This window comes from Pristiophorus japonicus, chromosome 2 (genome assembly GCF_044704955.1).
Source record: "Pristiophorus japonicus isolate sPriJap1 chromosome 2, sPriJap1.hap1, whole genome shotgun sequence".
Classification (NCBI taxonomy): Eukaryota; Metazoa; Chordata; class Chondrichthyes; family Pristiophoridae; genus Pristiophorus; species Pristiophorus japonicus.
Genome location: NC_091978.1, coordinates 90,168,419 through 90,181,767, shown reverse-complemented (window position 1 = coordinate 90,181,767; position 13,349 = coordinate 90,168,419). Strand labels below are relative to the sequence as shown.

The 13,349-nt window shown below is 46.0% G+C and overlaps 1 protein-coding gene across 3 annotated transcripts in view; it reads right to left on the bottom strand.

The window, feature by feature from the left end:
- The window catches only part of gba2 (glucosidase, beta (bile acid) 2), a 94,796-nt gene that overhangs the window by 22,762 nt on the left and 58,685 nt on the right, over window positions 1-13,349 (bottom strand). For 2 of the 3 annotated variants that reach the window (XM_070868400.1, XM_070868402.1), the window contains exon 11: window positions 5,307-5,414. The exons of the other annotated variant lie outside the window; for it this stretch is intronic. In XM_070868400.1, the coding sequence (XP_070724501.1) occupies window positions 5,307-5,414 (108 nt within the window). The remainder of the gene's footprint in view (window positions 1-5,306; window positions 5,415-13,349) is intronic. 3 annotated transcript variants of the gene reach the window in all.

Below are 13,349 nucleotides of genomic sequence, written 5' to 3'. Positions count from 1 at the left end.
TCGTCTGTGACCATATGCAGCGCATCATGGCAGTCAATGCTCAGTTTCCAGGGAGCATCCATAATGCTTTCATCTTGCGTGAGAGCAGTGCCTCTTACCTGTTTAAGCGCCAGCCACAAAGTTACAACTGGATTCTGGGGGACAAAGGTTACGGCCTCACCACCTGGCTCATGACTCCCCTCCGGAACCCTCAGACAGAAGCGGAGCATTGCTACAATAACAGCCATATAGCGACATGCAATATCGTCGAAAAGACAATTGGAGTGCTCAAGCAGCGCTTCCGATGCCTGGATCACTCTGGAGGCAGCCTGCAATACCATCCTGAGCAGGTCACTAAGTTCATTGTGGTGTGCTGCATGCTACACAACTTAGCCATCATGAGGGGAAACTGCAGGACCACCTGAGAAAGGGGAGGAGGGGGGGGGGGGGGGGAAAGAGAGAAAGAGGATGAGGAGGCTGACGATGAACCCATGCCCCCTGCTCAACCACCACCACAGGGGAAGCCTCATGGAGCTTTCGCCACTGCAAAAGTTTTACGTTAGCAGCTCATAAATCAACACTTTGCTTGAATAGAGAGAGTAACATTTCACCTTTGCCTGCCCACTCTATCCCACCATGTTGACTATTGCTCCTCTTGTTCTAAAAGTGAGACACTATACAAGAATGATTAAGGTGAACAAAGCGATTTATAAAAAATGTTACATTCTTGAAACTGACAGTAAATAAATAATTTTCTCTCCAAATAATTTGTAAATTTGTACATTTTTTGTGAAAGAACAAGAACAACAATAACAATATATATCATCATAGGCAGTCCCTCGAAAATGGAGGAAGACTTGTTTCCACTCCAAAAATGAGTTCGTAGGTGACTGTACAGTCCAATACGGGAATTACAGTCTCTGTCACAGGTAGGACAGTCGTCGAAGGAAAGGGTGGGTGGGGAATCTGGTTTGCCGCATGCTCTTTCCGCTGCCTGCGCTTGTCCTTTGCATGCTCTCGGCAACGAGACTCGAGGTGATCTGCGCCCTCCCGGATGGTCTTCCTCCATTTAGGACGGTCTTGGGCCAGGGATTCCCAGGTGCCGATGGGGATGTTGCACTTTATCAAGGAAACTTTGAGGGTGTCCTTGAAATGTTTCGAGCAGCAGGGAGTCCAGGGACGTTGGAGGCCTACAAAAGGCCCAATGCGTCGGAGAGGTCAGTGTTTCGATGCTGGGGATGTTGGCCTGATCGAGAACACAGACGTTGGCAGGTCTATCCTCCCAATGGATTTGTAGGATCTTGCAGAGGCAGCGTTGGTGGTATTTCTCCAGTGCTTTGAGGTGTCTACTGTATATGCAACACAACAACCAACACCCCCCGACCCCCATACCTATTTTAACTGCGGCCACCTCTCCCATCCGCCCCCCCTGGCAGATCTTTACTCCCAATTGCTTCCTCCCGCTACCCCTACCAGTGTTGGGACCAGGAGGTTGTGCAGCAAGGCATCCAGAGCACTGCTGTTGTCAGGGGATAGACGATGGCGACGCCATGCGTGGATCCACTGGAGAAGCTCGGGGTATGAAGACCCGGCTTCTGAGTTGGAAGGCTGTTCTACCTCCCCGTCCACAGGTGCTGTCGGTCTGGGTGGTACGACACTGGGGGCTGCAGTGCCAAAAGCAAAGACCATCAATTGCCGCATGGCATTGACAAACCCGATGTTCTTCCGCATCATCGCAATCATCTGCAACATGTCCGCAGCTTTTCTGGCAGATTGCACGGGGATGTTGCCGGAAATTCCACCCAGGGCCTGGAGGAGCAGTCGACCAAGTTCGACGCTCTCCCTTGACAGTCTCATCATGTCCAGGTTTGCGCCTGCCTGTCTGAGCAGACCAGTTTTGCTGATTCAACCTCCATGGAGGCAGCATACAGGGTTCTTGGTGCATTGCTGCATGCCACTTGGTCCCGCTGCTTCGGAGGCAGGGAACCCGTGAAATGTGGATCCCTCCGAGGGAGTTGTGGCCGCAGCTAAAATAGGTGCTGACTCGTCCCAACCCCACTATCCCCACCTCCCCCTCAACCAATAACTCTTCTTCCACCTCCCCCTCCACTGACTAAAAATGACCCCCCGCAAGAGATGTGTCCTCCATAGGGTCCTCTGAGCGCCCCTCATCTACCTCTTCCTCCTCGGTGACCCAAGCACGAAGGTATGAGCTGGAGGTGGCGGCTTCCATGGTGGGATGTCGCGCATGCAACTCATCTGGAAATAGAAACCATACGAGTGATTAGCAGCAGGAGAGGGGACAGGGTGACATGAGTACTGTCACGTAGCGCAGACCTATTTGAAGGACCACCACTACTGATTTATATGTTGTCAAGACACAACATGATATTACATTACATACTCCAACACAGCCCGGGGATTTTGCAGGACTTACCCTCAGCTGAAGCACCCTCACAGGTAGTCGATCGGTTGTGGGTACCCAACAGGACTGACACACGTTCCTCCACCTCTGTTAAAGGCTGCATGTTGGTTGGACCACTCGCCATGCATTACTACTCACTGATTGTGAGCCAGTTTCTTCTGCAAAAATGACAATAGCAATGCTTAACCGAATTGCCCTTCTGCTCTTGCGGCACTCAGATAGCCGTCAAAGCACTTGTAACATACTGTGTACATTTAATACAGTCCTTTGTTTCATGTCCCATTAAGCTACGCGTGGTTCATGAGGAAGACATCAAAGTGCAGAAACATCTTTTAAGATCTCAGAAAGCTATCTTAATAGTGTGTAAAGATCATTCATGGCAACTAAGGTGCAACACTAAGCCTACCTACAGCAACATGCGTCAGATTTACATTGTAAATAATCAAGGAGTACGTGAATAAAAATATTACTTACTCTCGCGGACGCGCAAAGATCATTCCACTTCTTTCTACACTGCTGGCGGCCCCGGTGGATGTCATGTGCCGAGGACACCACCTCAGAAATAGCAGTCCAGATTCTTCTGCCTACAGCTGAGGGGGGTGGGGGGGGTTTGTTCATCCACCCCGAAACAATTGTCCCCAGCTGGCCTCCACTGCTGCCAACAGTGCTTCTTGGGCATCCAGGCTAAACTTTCACACCCTCTGCCTCGCTAATTCTGCATTTTTCTTTTGTTTCTCTCTCCTATTATCTCCTTTTTTCTCTCTCCTTTTCAAATATCTCTCTCCCCTCTCCAATTATTTCCTCTCTATCTCCAAAATGGATGACTGCTGGGTGCTCTGCGCACACGCGGGTGAACCCTGACCCCGGCAACTGACCAGAATCGTGGGAAAAGAAAATCGTAAAAACACATTGCGCACGCGTAAAGGTCCATTTGTTTTCGGCCCCAAAAAGCCGAATCGAGTAAAGCTGAAAATACCGCTACCACCGGTCAACTTTTGACCAAACTAGCAACCTTCAGTAATAGCGGTATTTCTGCTGTAAAACAAAACTCGATCTGCAAATACCGCCGAAAAACCAGTGGTAGCAGTATTTAATGAAATTTCAGCCCAGTATCTTTTGTCCTTTTACCTTCACCTGAACAGATAGGCAAGACCTCAGTATAATGTCTCACCCAAAAAATGGCACCTTGGACAATGCAACTCTCATTAAAGGCAAGAGTATCAAAGAACATTAAAGCACAACACTGGTACGCTAATAGAAGTGTTCACAATTATGAAACGGTTTCAGAGTGTAAATAATGAAAGATTATTTCCGTTACCAAATGGCCCAGATTTTGCAGTAATAATAATGATAAAGCTATCGGTGCTCACTCATTACAGAGTAAATTGTTGAGCAACCTCTGGCATCTGCACGTGCGCAGTTAATGTGGAAATAGGATGTTGGTGTTCGATTTGCCCAGTTCCTCCACAAGCTTCGCTACATTGAAGTTGTAATACTTACCTACTAGTTACCCACTAACCAGACTAGAAAAAGTTAGGGCTGGTGCTTTCAGGAGCAAGTCCATTTTTAAACAGTGTGCTAAGTCTTAATCACTGCCAAACAACCTTGCTGGCCCCGAAAATTTAATCTTACAAGTGTGGAATCTCCAGAATTTAATTACTGGAGATTTTTTTTTAATTAAAACTTTTTCATCGTCTCTTATCTCTCTCTCAATCCCATCTTTCCCTCTCTTTATTTCACTTGCTATACATGATTTTACATTGAATGAAATATTCTAATTTATACATCCTGGTTTAGACTCTGCATGCCTCAGTGAAGATTCTTCAATCTGATTAGTTTGCACTGCTCACACATGCTACAGATCCCCTGTAGAGGGCACCATGCTGGATCAGGCGCCCAATGACAGTAAGTTGCCACTCAAAAAACCCGCGAAAAGTCTGTGAGCAGCTGTAAGCACAATGAATGACGAATGCCATTCCTTTGGCACTAACCACAAACTCCGGGTCAATTAATTAGCAAAGGCCCATAAATGTAATACAGATTGAACCTCCCTTATCTGGAACCATCGAGACCTGGCCTGTTCTGGATAAGGAATTTTTCCGGATGAGGGGTGGTCACATTAAATTGGATGGTACAAGTACTGAGCAAGGGGATATCGGGGCTGGCTGGCTTGGGGCTGGGAGTGCGGCAGAAAGATCATTTGGGGGGGGGGGGGGGAAACGGTGGATCGCGGGGTCAGGCCAGCGACTGCGGGAGTCGGCAGCGAGGAAGGACTTCAATTTGTTCATGTTGGAGTTCTGCGCATGCGCCACCCCGGTGGCCGGGAATGGTTCCTGATAAGGGAGTTCCGGATAAGGGAGGTTCAATCTGTAGCTTAAAAAGGATTTTTTCATGCAAAGAATTATTAGAATATGGATTACAATTATTAGAATATGGATTACAAGCAGCCATAACATGAGAAATATCAAATAAGCATTTGATGAAAATTATCAAATGGCATTGGAAAGAATAGGGAACTGGAATTAGGGAAAACTGCTCTAGTTCAGAAGCTAGAACCAGTATAGGCACAGGCACAATGAAGTAATATTTGAGATTCTATTATTAAAGCACTCAAGAACAACATGCCTAGAGTACATTTTTTTTCAATTGGTATCAATATGTTAAATAAAAGTAACACTGGTTATAGAAAAACAATGACAGAGGCCTGGATGTAAATTGCCAAACTAGGGAAGTTAAGAAAGTGGTGCCAAATTAAAAAGCAACACAAGAAACAACCATCTTTCAAAAGACAAATATTGTTGAAAGTATATTTTAAAGACAAAAAGTTAATATATTTTGCTAACATGGAACAGGAACAAATTTAAAGTTGAATTTCATCTCAAACAAATGCACCAAATCTCACCTGGATCTCCTATATCATGTGGGACTACATTTGCTGTATTCACTTTTGCCAATCTACCGTTCATTAGGTGTATTCGCTGTGTATTGTCTTCCTTCAATACAGCAGCAGCTAGAAAAAGTTACATTAGCTATGAATTTTTAACAAGCAACTCATAGGAGTCTCGACAAAGATTTGTATTTATATACCACCTAACAAAATCTGAGAAACGTTAGTTAGAAATTTTGGATCTGCACAATATTCTCAGGTTCAGTGTCAGTGGTCTCTCCCATTGGCGGTCGCCACATCTCATCATATGAATTTACCTCTACTTCCCCAAATCTAATCGTGCAATCAGGTGACACAGGGGCTAACAATGAAACCCCTCATTGTGTCAATAGTGTCCTCAAGCATTTCTCCCATCTTTCAGGAGGGAGACGAGAAACACTAGTGAGAAAGTCAACTGTAAATCAACAAGCTGGTTTATTTTCCATTATAAGTAACAATGTAATTGTGAATTTCAATCTATTTCTTATAACATAAAACAAATCATACCACACTACCTTAAATGGGATAATCTAGCAAATTTCAACGGGATTAAGGGACATGGGAACACATGGAATGAAAATGTGAACATGGAGTGGTTGGGCCAAAGGCCCGTTTGTGTAGTACTTGTATGTAGTCAGCTCTAATGTTAGAAATGGAGATTGTTCCCTCTGCAACAGTAGTCACTCTAACTTTCTTCACAGTTTGATGTTCCAGCTACACAAAGCCAAAAACCTGACCCATGATCCTCCTAACACGGTTGGAAAGATTGGCCAGTTGAGCTGCCAATCAAACCTAGTCATTCCAGCATATTGTTTGTGGATGCCACTGGAATGTATTAAAGAAATACATTATTCCAAACAGATATGGTACACGAGAAGCGCCGTTCTGACAAATGCTTCATATGGATCTAATCCGCATTCCCAGAAGCTGGTGTTATATGGATTTAACACTTCTTTCCCCCCCACCCCCAATGAATTTAAATTAGTTAATTAATCAGCTGATTGCTGAGTAACTGCTGGGTGTGTTCTGCTAAAGTTGAATGTTTATTTTTGCTTGATAGTTCCGAGTCTAGAGGGATGCCAGGGCAGTTCATTTCCGTGGATTGTACATCCTATGGCATGTGGGAAGTCCTGGATGCTTCGCACAGCCTGGACGACCATGTACACAGGTGCTTCCAGCTGCACCAACTCAAGCTCCCCGTTTTGGAGCTTGAACGATGGCTGAATTCACTGCGCTGCGAGACAGAACTACGTGGATAGCACGTTTCTAGAAGTGGTCACCCCGTAGCTTAAGAGTGTGCAGACAGAGAGGGAGTGGGTGACCAGCAGACAAAAGGAGGAGGACTAGGCAGGTAGTGCATTAGTCCCAAGACCATCTCGCTCTCCAACCGGTATTCTCTTCTGAGTACCGATGGAGGCGATGGTGCCTCTGGGGAGTGCAGCCAGAGCCACGCCCACGGCACCACGGGTGACTCAGCTGCAGAGAGGGGGTGGGGGAGGATAAGTGGTGGGGCTTCAATAGTCAGTAGTGGTGGGGCTTCAATAGTCAGGGGAGCAGCCAGGCGTTTCTGCAGCCACAGACGTGACTCCAGGATGGTATGTTACCTCCCTGGTGCCAGGGTCAAGGATGTCACCGAGCGGCTGTAGGGCATTCTGGGGGAGGGAGGGGAAGAAAAGAGAAAGAGGGTGAACAGCCAGAGGTCGGAGTCCATATCGGTACCAATGACATAGGTAGAAAGAGGGATGAGGTCCTGTAGGCAGAGTTTAGGGAGCTAGGGGAGTAATTAAAAAGCATAGAAATATAGAGCCCAAGTTTCCACACGCGCCTAGAACGGCGCAGTCCCAACCTGGACGCCCGTTTTTCGCGCCAAAGTGCGCCTAAAAAAATCCTCAGTATTCTCCACCTACCTGCAGGTCCTCTGGCCCTCGGCGCAGCCAGCATGAGCTGTGGAGGGGCGGAGCCAGGTCCCTGCGCTGAAAACAGTGCCGGGACCTCTGCACATGCGCGCTACAGTGGGCACGCAAGTGCAGTAGCTCCAGGCGCCGAACTATGTGGGAGGGGCCCGAAGCACGCAGCCCCTAGCCCTGGCTGAATGGCCTCACTGGGGCTGTGTGAATAAGGCTCCTCCCACGGCCAGCTCCTGCTCCTCCCCCCCCCCCCCCCCCCCCCTACCAGACCCGGCACCCGCTCCCCGCCCCCCCCCCCCCCCCCCGCCTCCGGGCCAGACCCGACACCCGCTCCCCGCCCCCGACTGACCCGACCCGCGCTCCTGTTCCCGCTCCCCGGCTTGACCCGACCCAACCCGCGCTCCTGTTCCCGCTCCCCGACTGGACCCGACCCGACCTCCTGTTCCCGCTCCCGGCCTGGACCCGACCTCCTGTTCCCGCTCTGCCCCCGCTCTGCCCCCCGCCCTGCCCCCGCCCCCCCCCCCCGCCCCCGCTCCTGTTTGTGTTTTTTCAGTTCTACAAAAATCTTCACTTGCTCCATTCTACTTTAGTTTGGAGTACGTTTTCACTGTGGAAACTTTCAAATCAGGCGTCAGTGGCCGGACACGCCCCCTTTTGAAGAAAAAATTCTGTTCCAAAGTAGAACTGTTCTACCTGACTAGAACTGCAGAAATTTTTTTTTTTTTAGAGAATTGCGATTTCTAAGATAGTCCGTTCTCCACCAGTTGCTCCTAAAAATCAGGCGCAAATCATGTGGAAACTTGGGCCCATAGACATAGAAAATAGGTGCAGGAGTAGGCCATTCAAGCTTGCACCACCATTCAATAAAATCATGGCTGATCATTCACCTCAGTACCCCTTTCCTGCTTTCTTTCCATTCCCCTTGATCCCTTTAGCCGTAAGTACTATATCTAACTCCCTCTTGAATATATCCAACGAACTGGCATCAACAATTCTCTGCAGTAGGAGATTCCACAGGTTAACAACTGAGTGAAGAAGTTTTTGCTTATCTCAGTCCGAAATGGCTTACCCCTTTATCCTTAAACTGTGTCTCTGGTTCTGGATTTCCCCAACATTGGGAACATTCTTCCTGCATATCAACCTGTCCAGTCCTGTCAGAAGGTTATATGTTTCTATGACATCCCCTCTCATTCTTCTAAATTCCAGTGATTATAAGCCTAGTCGATCCAGTCTTTCTTCATGTCAGTCCTGCCATCCCAGGAATCAGTCTGGTGAACCTTCACTGCACTCCCTCAATAGCAAGAATGTCCTTCCTTAGATTAGGAGACCAAAACTGCACACAATACTCAAGGTGTGGTCTCACCAAGGCCCTGTACAACTGCAGCAAGACCTCCCTGCTCCTTTACTCAAATCCTCTCGCTATGAAGGCCAGCATACCATTGGCTTTCTTAACTGCCTGCTGTACCTGTGTGCCTACTTTCAATGACTGACGTACCATGACACCTAGGTCTCGTTGCACCTCCCCTTTTATTATGTCACCAGAGATAATAATCTGCCACCAAAGTGGATAACCTCACATTTATCCACATTATACTGCATCTGCCATGCATTTGCCCACTCACCGAACCTGTCCAAGTCACCCTGCAGCCTCTTAGCATCCTCCTCACAGCTCACACTGCCACCCAGCTTAGTGTCATCTGCAAACTTGGAGATATTACATTCAATTCCTTCGTCTAAATCATTAATATATATTGTAAATAGCTGGGGTCCCAGCACTGAACCTCTCAGTACCCCACTAGTCACTGCCTGCCGTTCTGAAAAGGACGTGTTTATTCCCACTCTTTGCTTCCTGTCAACTAGTTCTCTATCCAAATCAATACATTACCCCCAATACCGTGTGCCTTAATTTTGCACACTAATCTCTTGTGTGGGACCTTGTCAAAAGCCTTTTGAAAGTCCAAATACACCACATCCACTGGTTCTCCCTTATCCATTCTACTAGTTACATCCTCAAAAAATTCTAGATTTGTCAAGCATGATTTCCCTTTCATAAATCCATGCCGACTTGGACCGATCCTGTCACTGCCTTCCAATGCGCTGCTATTACATCTTTAATAATTGATTCCAGCATTTTCCCCACTACTGATGTCAGGCTTACCAGTCTATAATTCCCCCTCTCCCTTTTTTTTTTTAAAAAGTGGGGTTACATTGGCTACCCTCCAATCCATAGGAACTGATCCAGAGTCCATGGAATATTGGAAAACGACCACCAAAGCATCTACTATTTTGAGGGCCACTTCCTTAAGTACTCTGGGATGCAGACTATCAGGCCCTGGGGATTTAATTGGCCTTCAATCCCATCAATTTCCCCAACACCATTTCCTGACTAATAAGGATTTCCCTCAGTTCGTCCTTCTCGCTAGACCCTTGGTCCTCCAGTATTTTCGGGCGGTTATTTGCGTCTTCGTTAGTGAAGACAGAACCAAAGTACTTGTTCAATTGGCCTGACATTTCCTTGTTCCCCATTATGAATTCACCTGATTCTGACTGCAAGGGACATACATTTGTCTTCACTAATCATCTTCTCTTCACATATCTATAGAAGCTTTTGGCAGTCAGTTTTTATGTTCCCTGCAAGCTTACTCTCATACTCTATTTTCCCCCTCCTAATTAAACCCTTTGTCCTCCTCCGCTGAATTCTAAATTTCTCCCAGTCTTTAGGTTTCCTGCTTTTTCTGGCCAATTTATGTGCCTCTTCCTTGGATTTAGCACTCTCCCTAATTTCCCTTCTTAGCCATGGTTGAGCCACCTTCCCCGTTTTATTTTTACTCCAGACAGGGATGTATAATTGTTGAAGTTCATCCATGTGATCTTTAAATGTCTGCCATTGCCTATCCACCGTCAACCCTTTAAGTATCATTCGTCAGTCTATCCTAGCCAATTCACATCTCATACCATTGAAGTTACCTTTCTTTAAGTTCAGGACCCTAGTCTCTGAATTAACTGTGACACTTTCCATCTTAATGAAGAATTCTACCATTTCATGTTCACTCTTCCCCAAGGGGCCTCACACAACAAGATTGCTAATTAATCCTCTCGTTACACAAGACCCAGTCTAGGATGGCCTGCTCTCTAGTTGGTTCCTCAACATCTTGGTCTAGAAAACCCATCTCTTATACACTCCAGGAAATCCTCCTCTACAGTATTGCTACCAGTTTGGTTAGCCCAATCTATATGCAGATTAAAGTCACCCATGATAACTGCTGTACCTTTATTGCACGCATCCCTAATTTCCTGTTTGATGCCATCCCCAACCTCACTACGACTGTTTTGTGGTCTGTACACAACTCCCACTAACATTTTCTGCCCTTTGGTGTTTCGCAACTCTACCCATGTAGATTCCACATCATCCAAGCTAATGTCCTTAGTTACTATTGTGTTAATTTCCTCTTTAACCAGCAACGCTACCCCATCTCCTTTTCCTTTGTCTGTCCTTCCTGAATATTGAATACCTCGATGTTGAGTTCTCAGCCTTGGTCACCCTGGAGCCATGTCTCCGTAATCCCAATTACATCATATCCATTAACAGCTATCTACGCAGTTAATTCATCCACCTTATTACGAATGTTCCTCGCATTGAGACTCCGAGCCTTCAGGCTTGTTTTTTTTTTAAAAACACTCTCCTTTTAGAATTATGTTGTAATGTGGCCCTTTTTGATTTTTGACACATGGCTGAGAGGATGGTATGTTGCCTCCTTGGTGCAAGGGTCAAGGATGTTTCGAAGCAGCTGCAGGGCATTCTGGAGGGAGAGGGTGAACAGCCAGTTATCGTGGTGCAATAAGGTACCAACGATGGGTAAAAAGCAGGATGAGGTCCTACAAGCTGAATTTAGGGAGCTAAGAATTAAATTAAAAAGTAGGACCTCAAAAAAGGTAGTAATCTCAGGGTTGCTACCAGTGCCACGTGCTAGTCAGAGTAGGAATAGCAGGATAGCTATGAACAATACATGGCTTGAGTGGTGCAAGAGGAAGGGATTCAAATTCCTGGGACATTGGAACCGGTTCTGGGAGAGGTTGCACTAATACAAACCGGACGTTCTGCACCTGGGCAGGACCAGAACCAATGTCCTAGGGGGACTGTTTGCTAGTGCTTAAACTAATGTGGTTAAACTAACATGGCAGGGAGATGGGAACCTATGCAGGGAGACAGAGGGAAATAAAATGGGGGCAAAAGATTGAAAGGAGAATAGTAAAAGTGGAGGGCAGAGAAACCCAAGGCACAAATCAAAAAGAGCCACATTACAGCAAAATTCTAAAGGGGCAGTGTGCTAAAATGACAAGCCTGAAGGCTCTGTGCCTCAATGCCGGGCTTATTCATAATAAGGTGGATGAATTAACTGCGCAGGCAGCTATTAACGATTATGATATAATTGAGATTACGGAGACTTGGCTCCAGGGTGACCAAGGCTGGGAACTCAACATCCAGTAAGGATAGACAGAAAGGAAAAGGAGGTGGGGTAGCATTGCTGGTTAAAGAGGAAATTAACACAACAGTAAGAAAGGACATTAGCTTGGATGATGTGGAATCTCTATTGGTAGAGCTGCGGAATACTAAAGGGCAGAAAACGCTAGTGGGAGTTGTGTACAGACCACCAAACAGTAGTAGTGAGGTTGGGGATGGCATCAAACAAGAAATTAGGGATGCGTGCAATAAAAGGTACAGCAGCTATCATGGGCGACTTTAATCTACATATATAGATTGGGCTAACCAAGCTGGTAGCAATGCGGTGGAAGAGGATTTCCTGGAGTGTATTAGGGATGGCTTTCTAGACCAATATGTCAAGGAACCAACTAGAGAGCTGGCCATCCTAGACTGAGTATTGTGTAATGAGAGAGGACTAATTAGCAATCTTGTTGTGCGAGGTCCCCTGGGGAAGAGTGACCATAATATGGTAGAATTCTTTATTAAGATGGAGTGTGACAGTGTTAATTCAAAGACTAGGGTCCTGAACTTAAGGAAAGGTAACTTCGATGGTATGAGACGTGAATTGGCTAGAATAGACTGGCAAATGACACTTAAAGGGTTGACAGTGGATAGGCAATGGCAAACATTTATAGATTACATGAATGAACTTCAACAATTGTACATCCCTGTCTGGAGTAAAAATAAAAAGGAGAAGGTAGCTCAACCGTGGCTAACAAGGGAAATTAGGGATTGTGTTAAATCCAAGGAAGAGGCATATAAATTGGCCAGAAAAAGCAGCAAACCTGAGGACTGGGAGGACAAAGCATCTAATTAGGAGCGGGAAAATTGAGTATGAGAGGAAGCTTGCAGGGAACATAAAAACTGACTGCACAAACTTCTATAGATATGTGAAGAGAAAAAGGTTAGTGAAGACAAACGTAGGTCCTTTGCAATCAGAATCAGGTGAATTTATAATGGGGAACAAAGAAATTGTAGACCAACTGAACAAATACTTTGGATCGGTCTTCACTAAGGAAGACACAAAAACCCTTCCGGAAATACTAGGGGACTGAGGGTCTGGCGAAAAGGAGGAACTGAAGGAAATCCTTATTAGTCAGGAAATTGTGTTAGGGAAATTGATGGAATTGAAAGCCGATAAATCCCCAGGGCCTGATAGTCTGCATCCTAGAGTACTTAAGGAAGTGGCCCTAGAAATAGTGGATGCATTGCTGATCATTTTCCAACATTCTATTGATTCTGGATCAGTTCCTATGGACTGGAGGGTAGCTAACGTAACACCACTTTTTAAAAAAAAAGGGAGAGAGAGAAAACAGGGAATTATAGACCTGTTAGCCTGACATCGGTGGTGGGGGAAATGTTGGAGTCAATTATTAAAGATGAAATAGCAGCGCATTTGGAAAGCAGTGACAGGATCGGTCCAAGTCAGCATGGATTTATGAAAGGGAAATCATGCTTGACAAATCTTCTAGAATTTTTTGAGGATGTAACTAGTAGAGTGGACAAGAGAATCAGTGGATGTGGTGTATATGGACTTTCAAAAGGCTTTTGACAAGGTCCCACACAAGAGATTGGTGTGCAAAATTAAAGCACATGGTATTGGGGGTAATGTATTGACATGGATAGAGA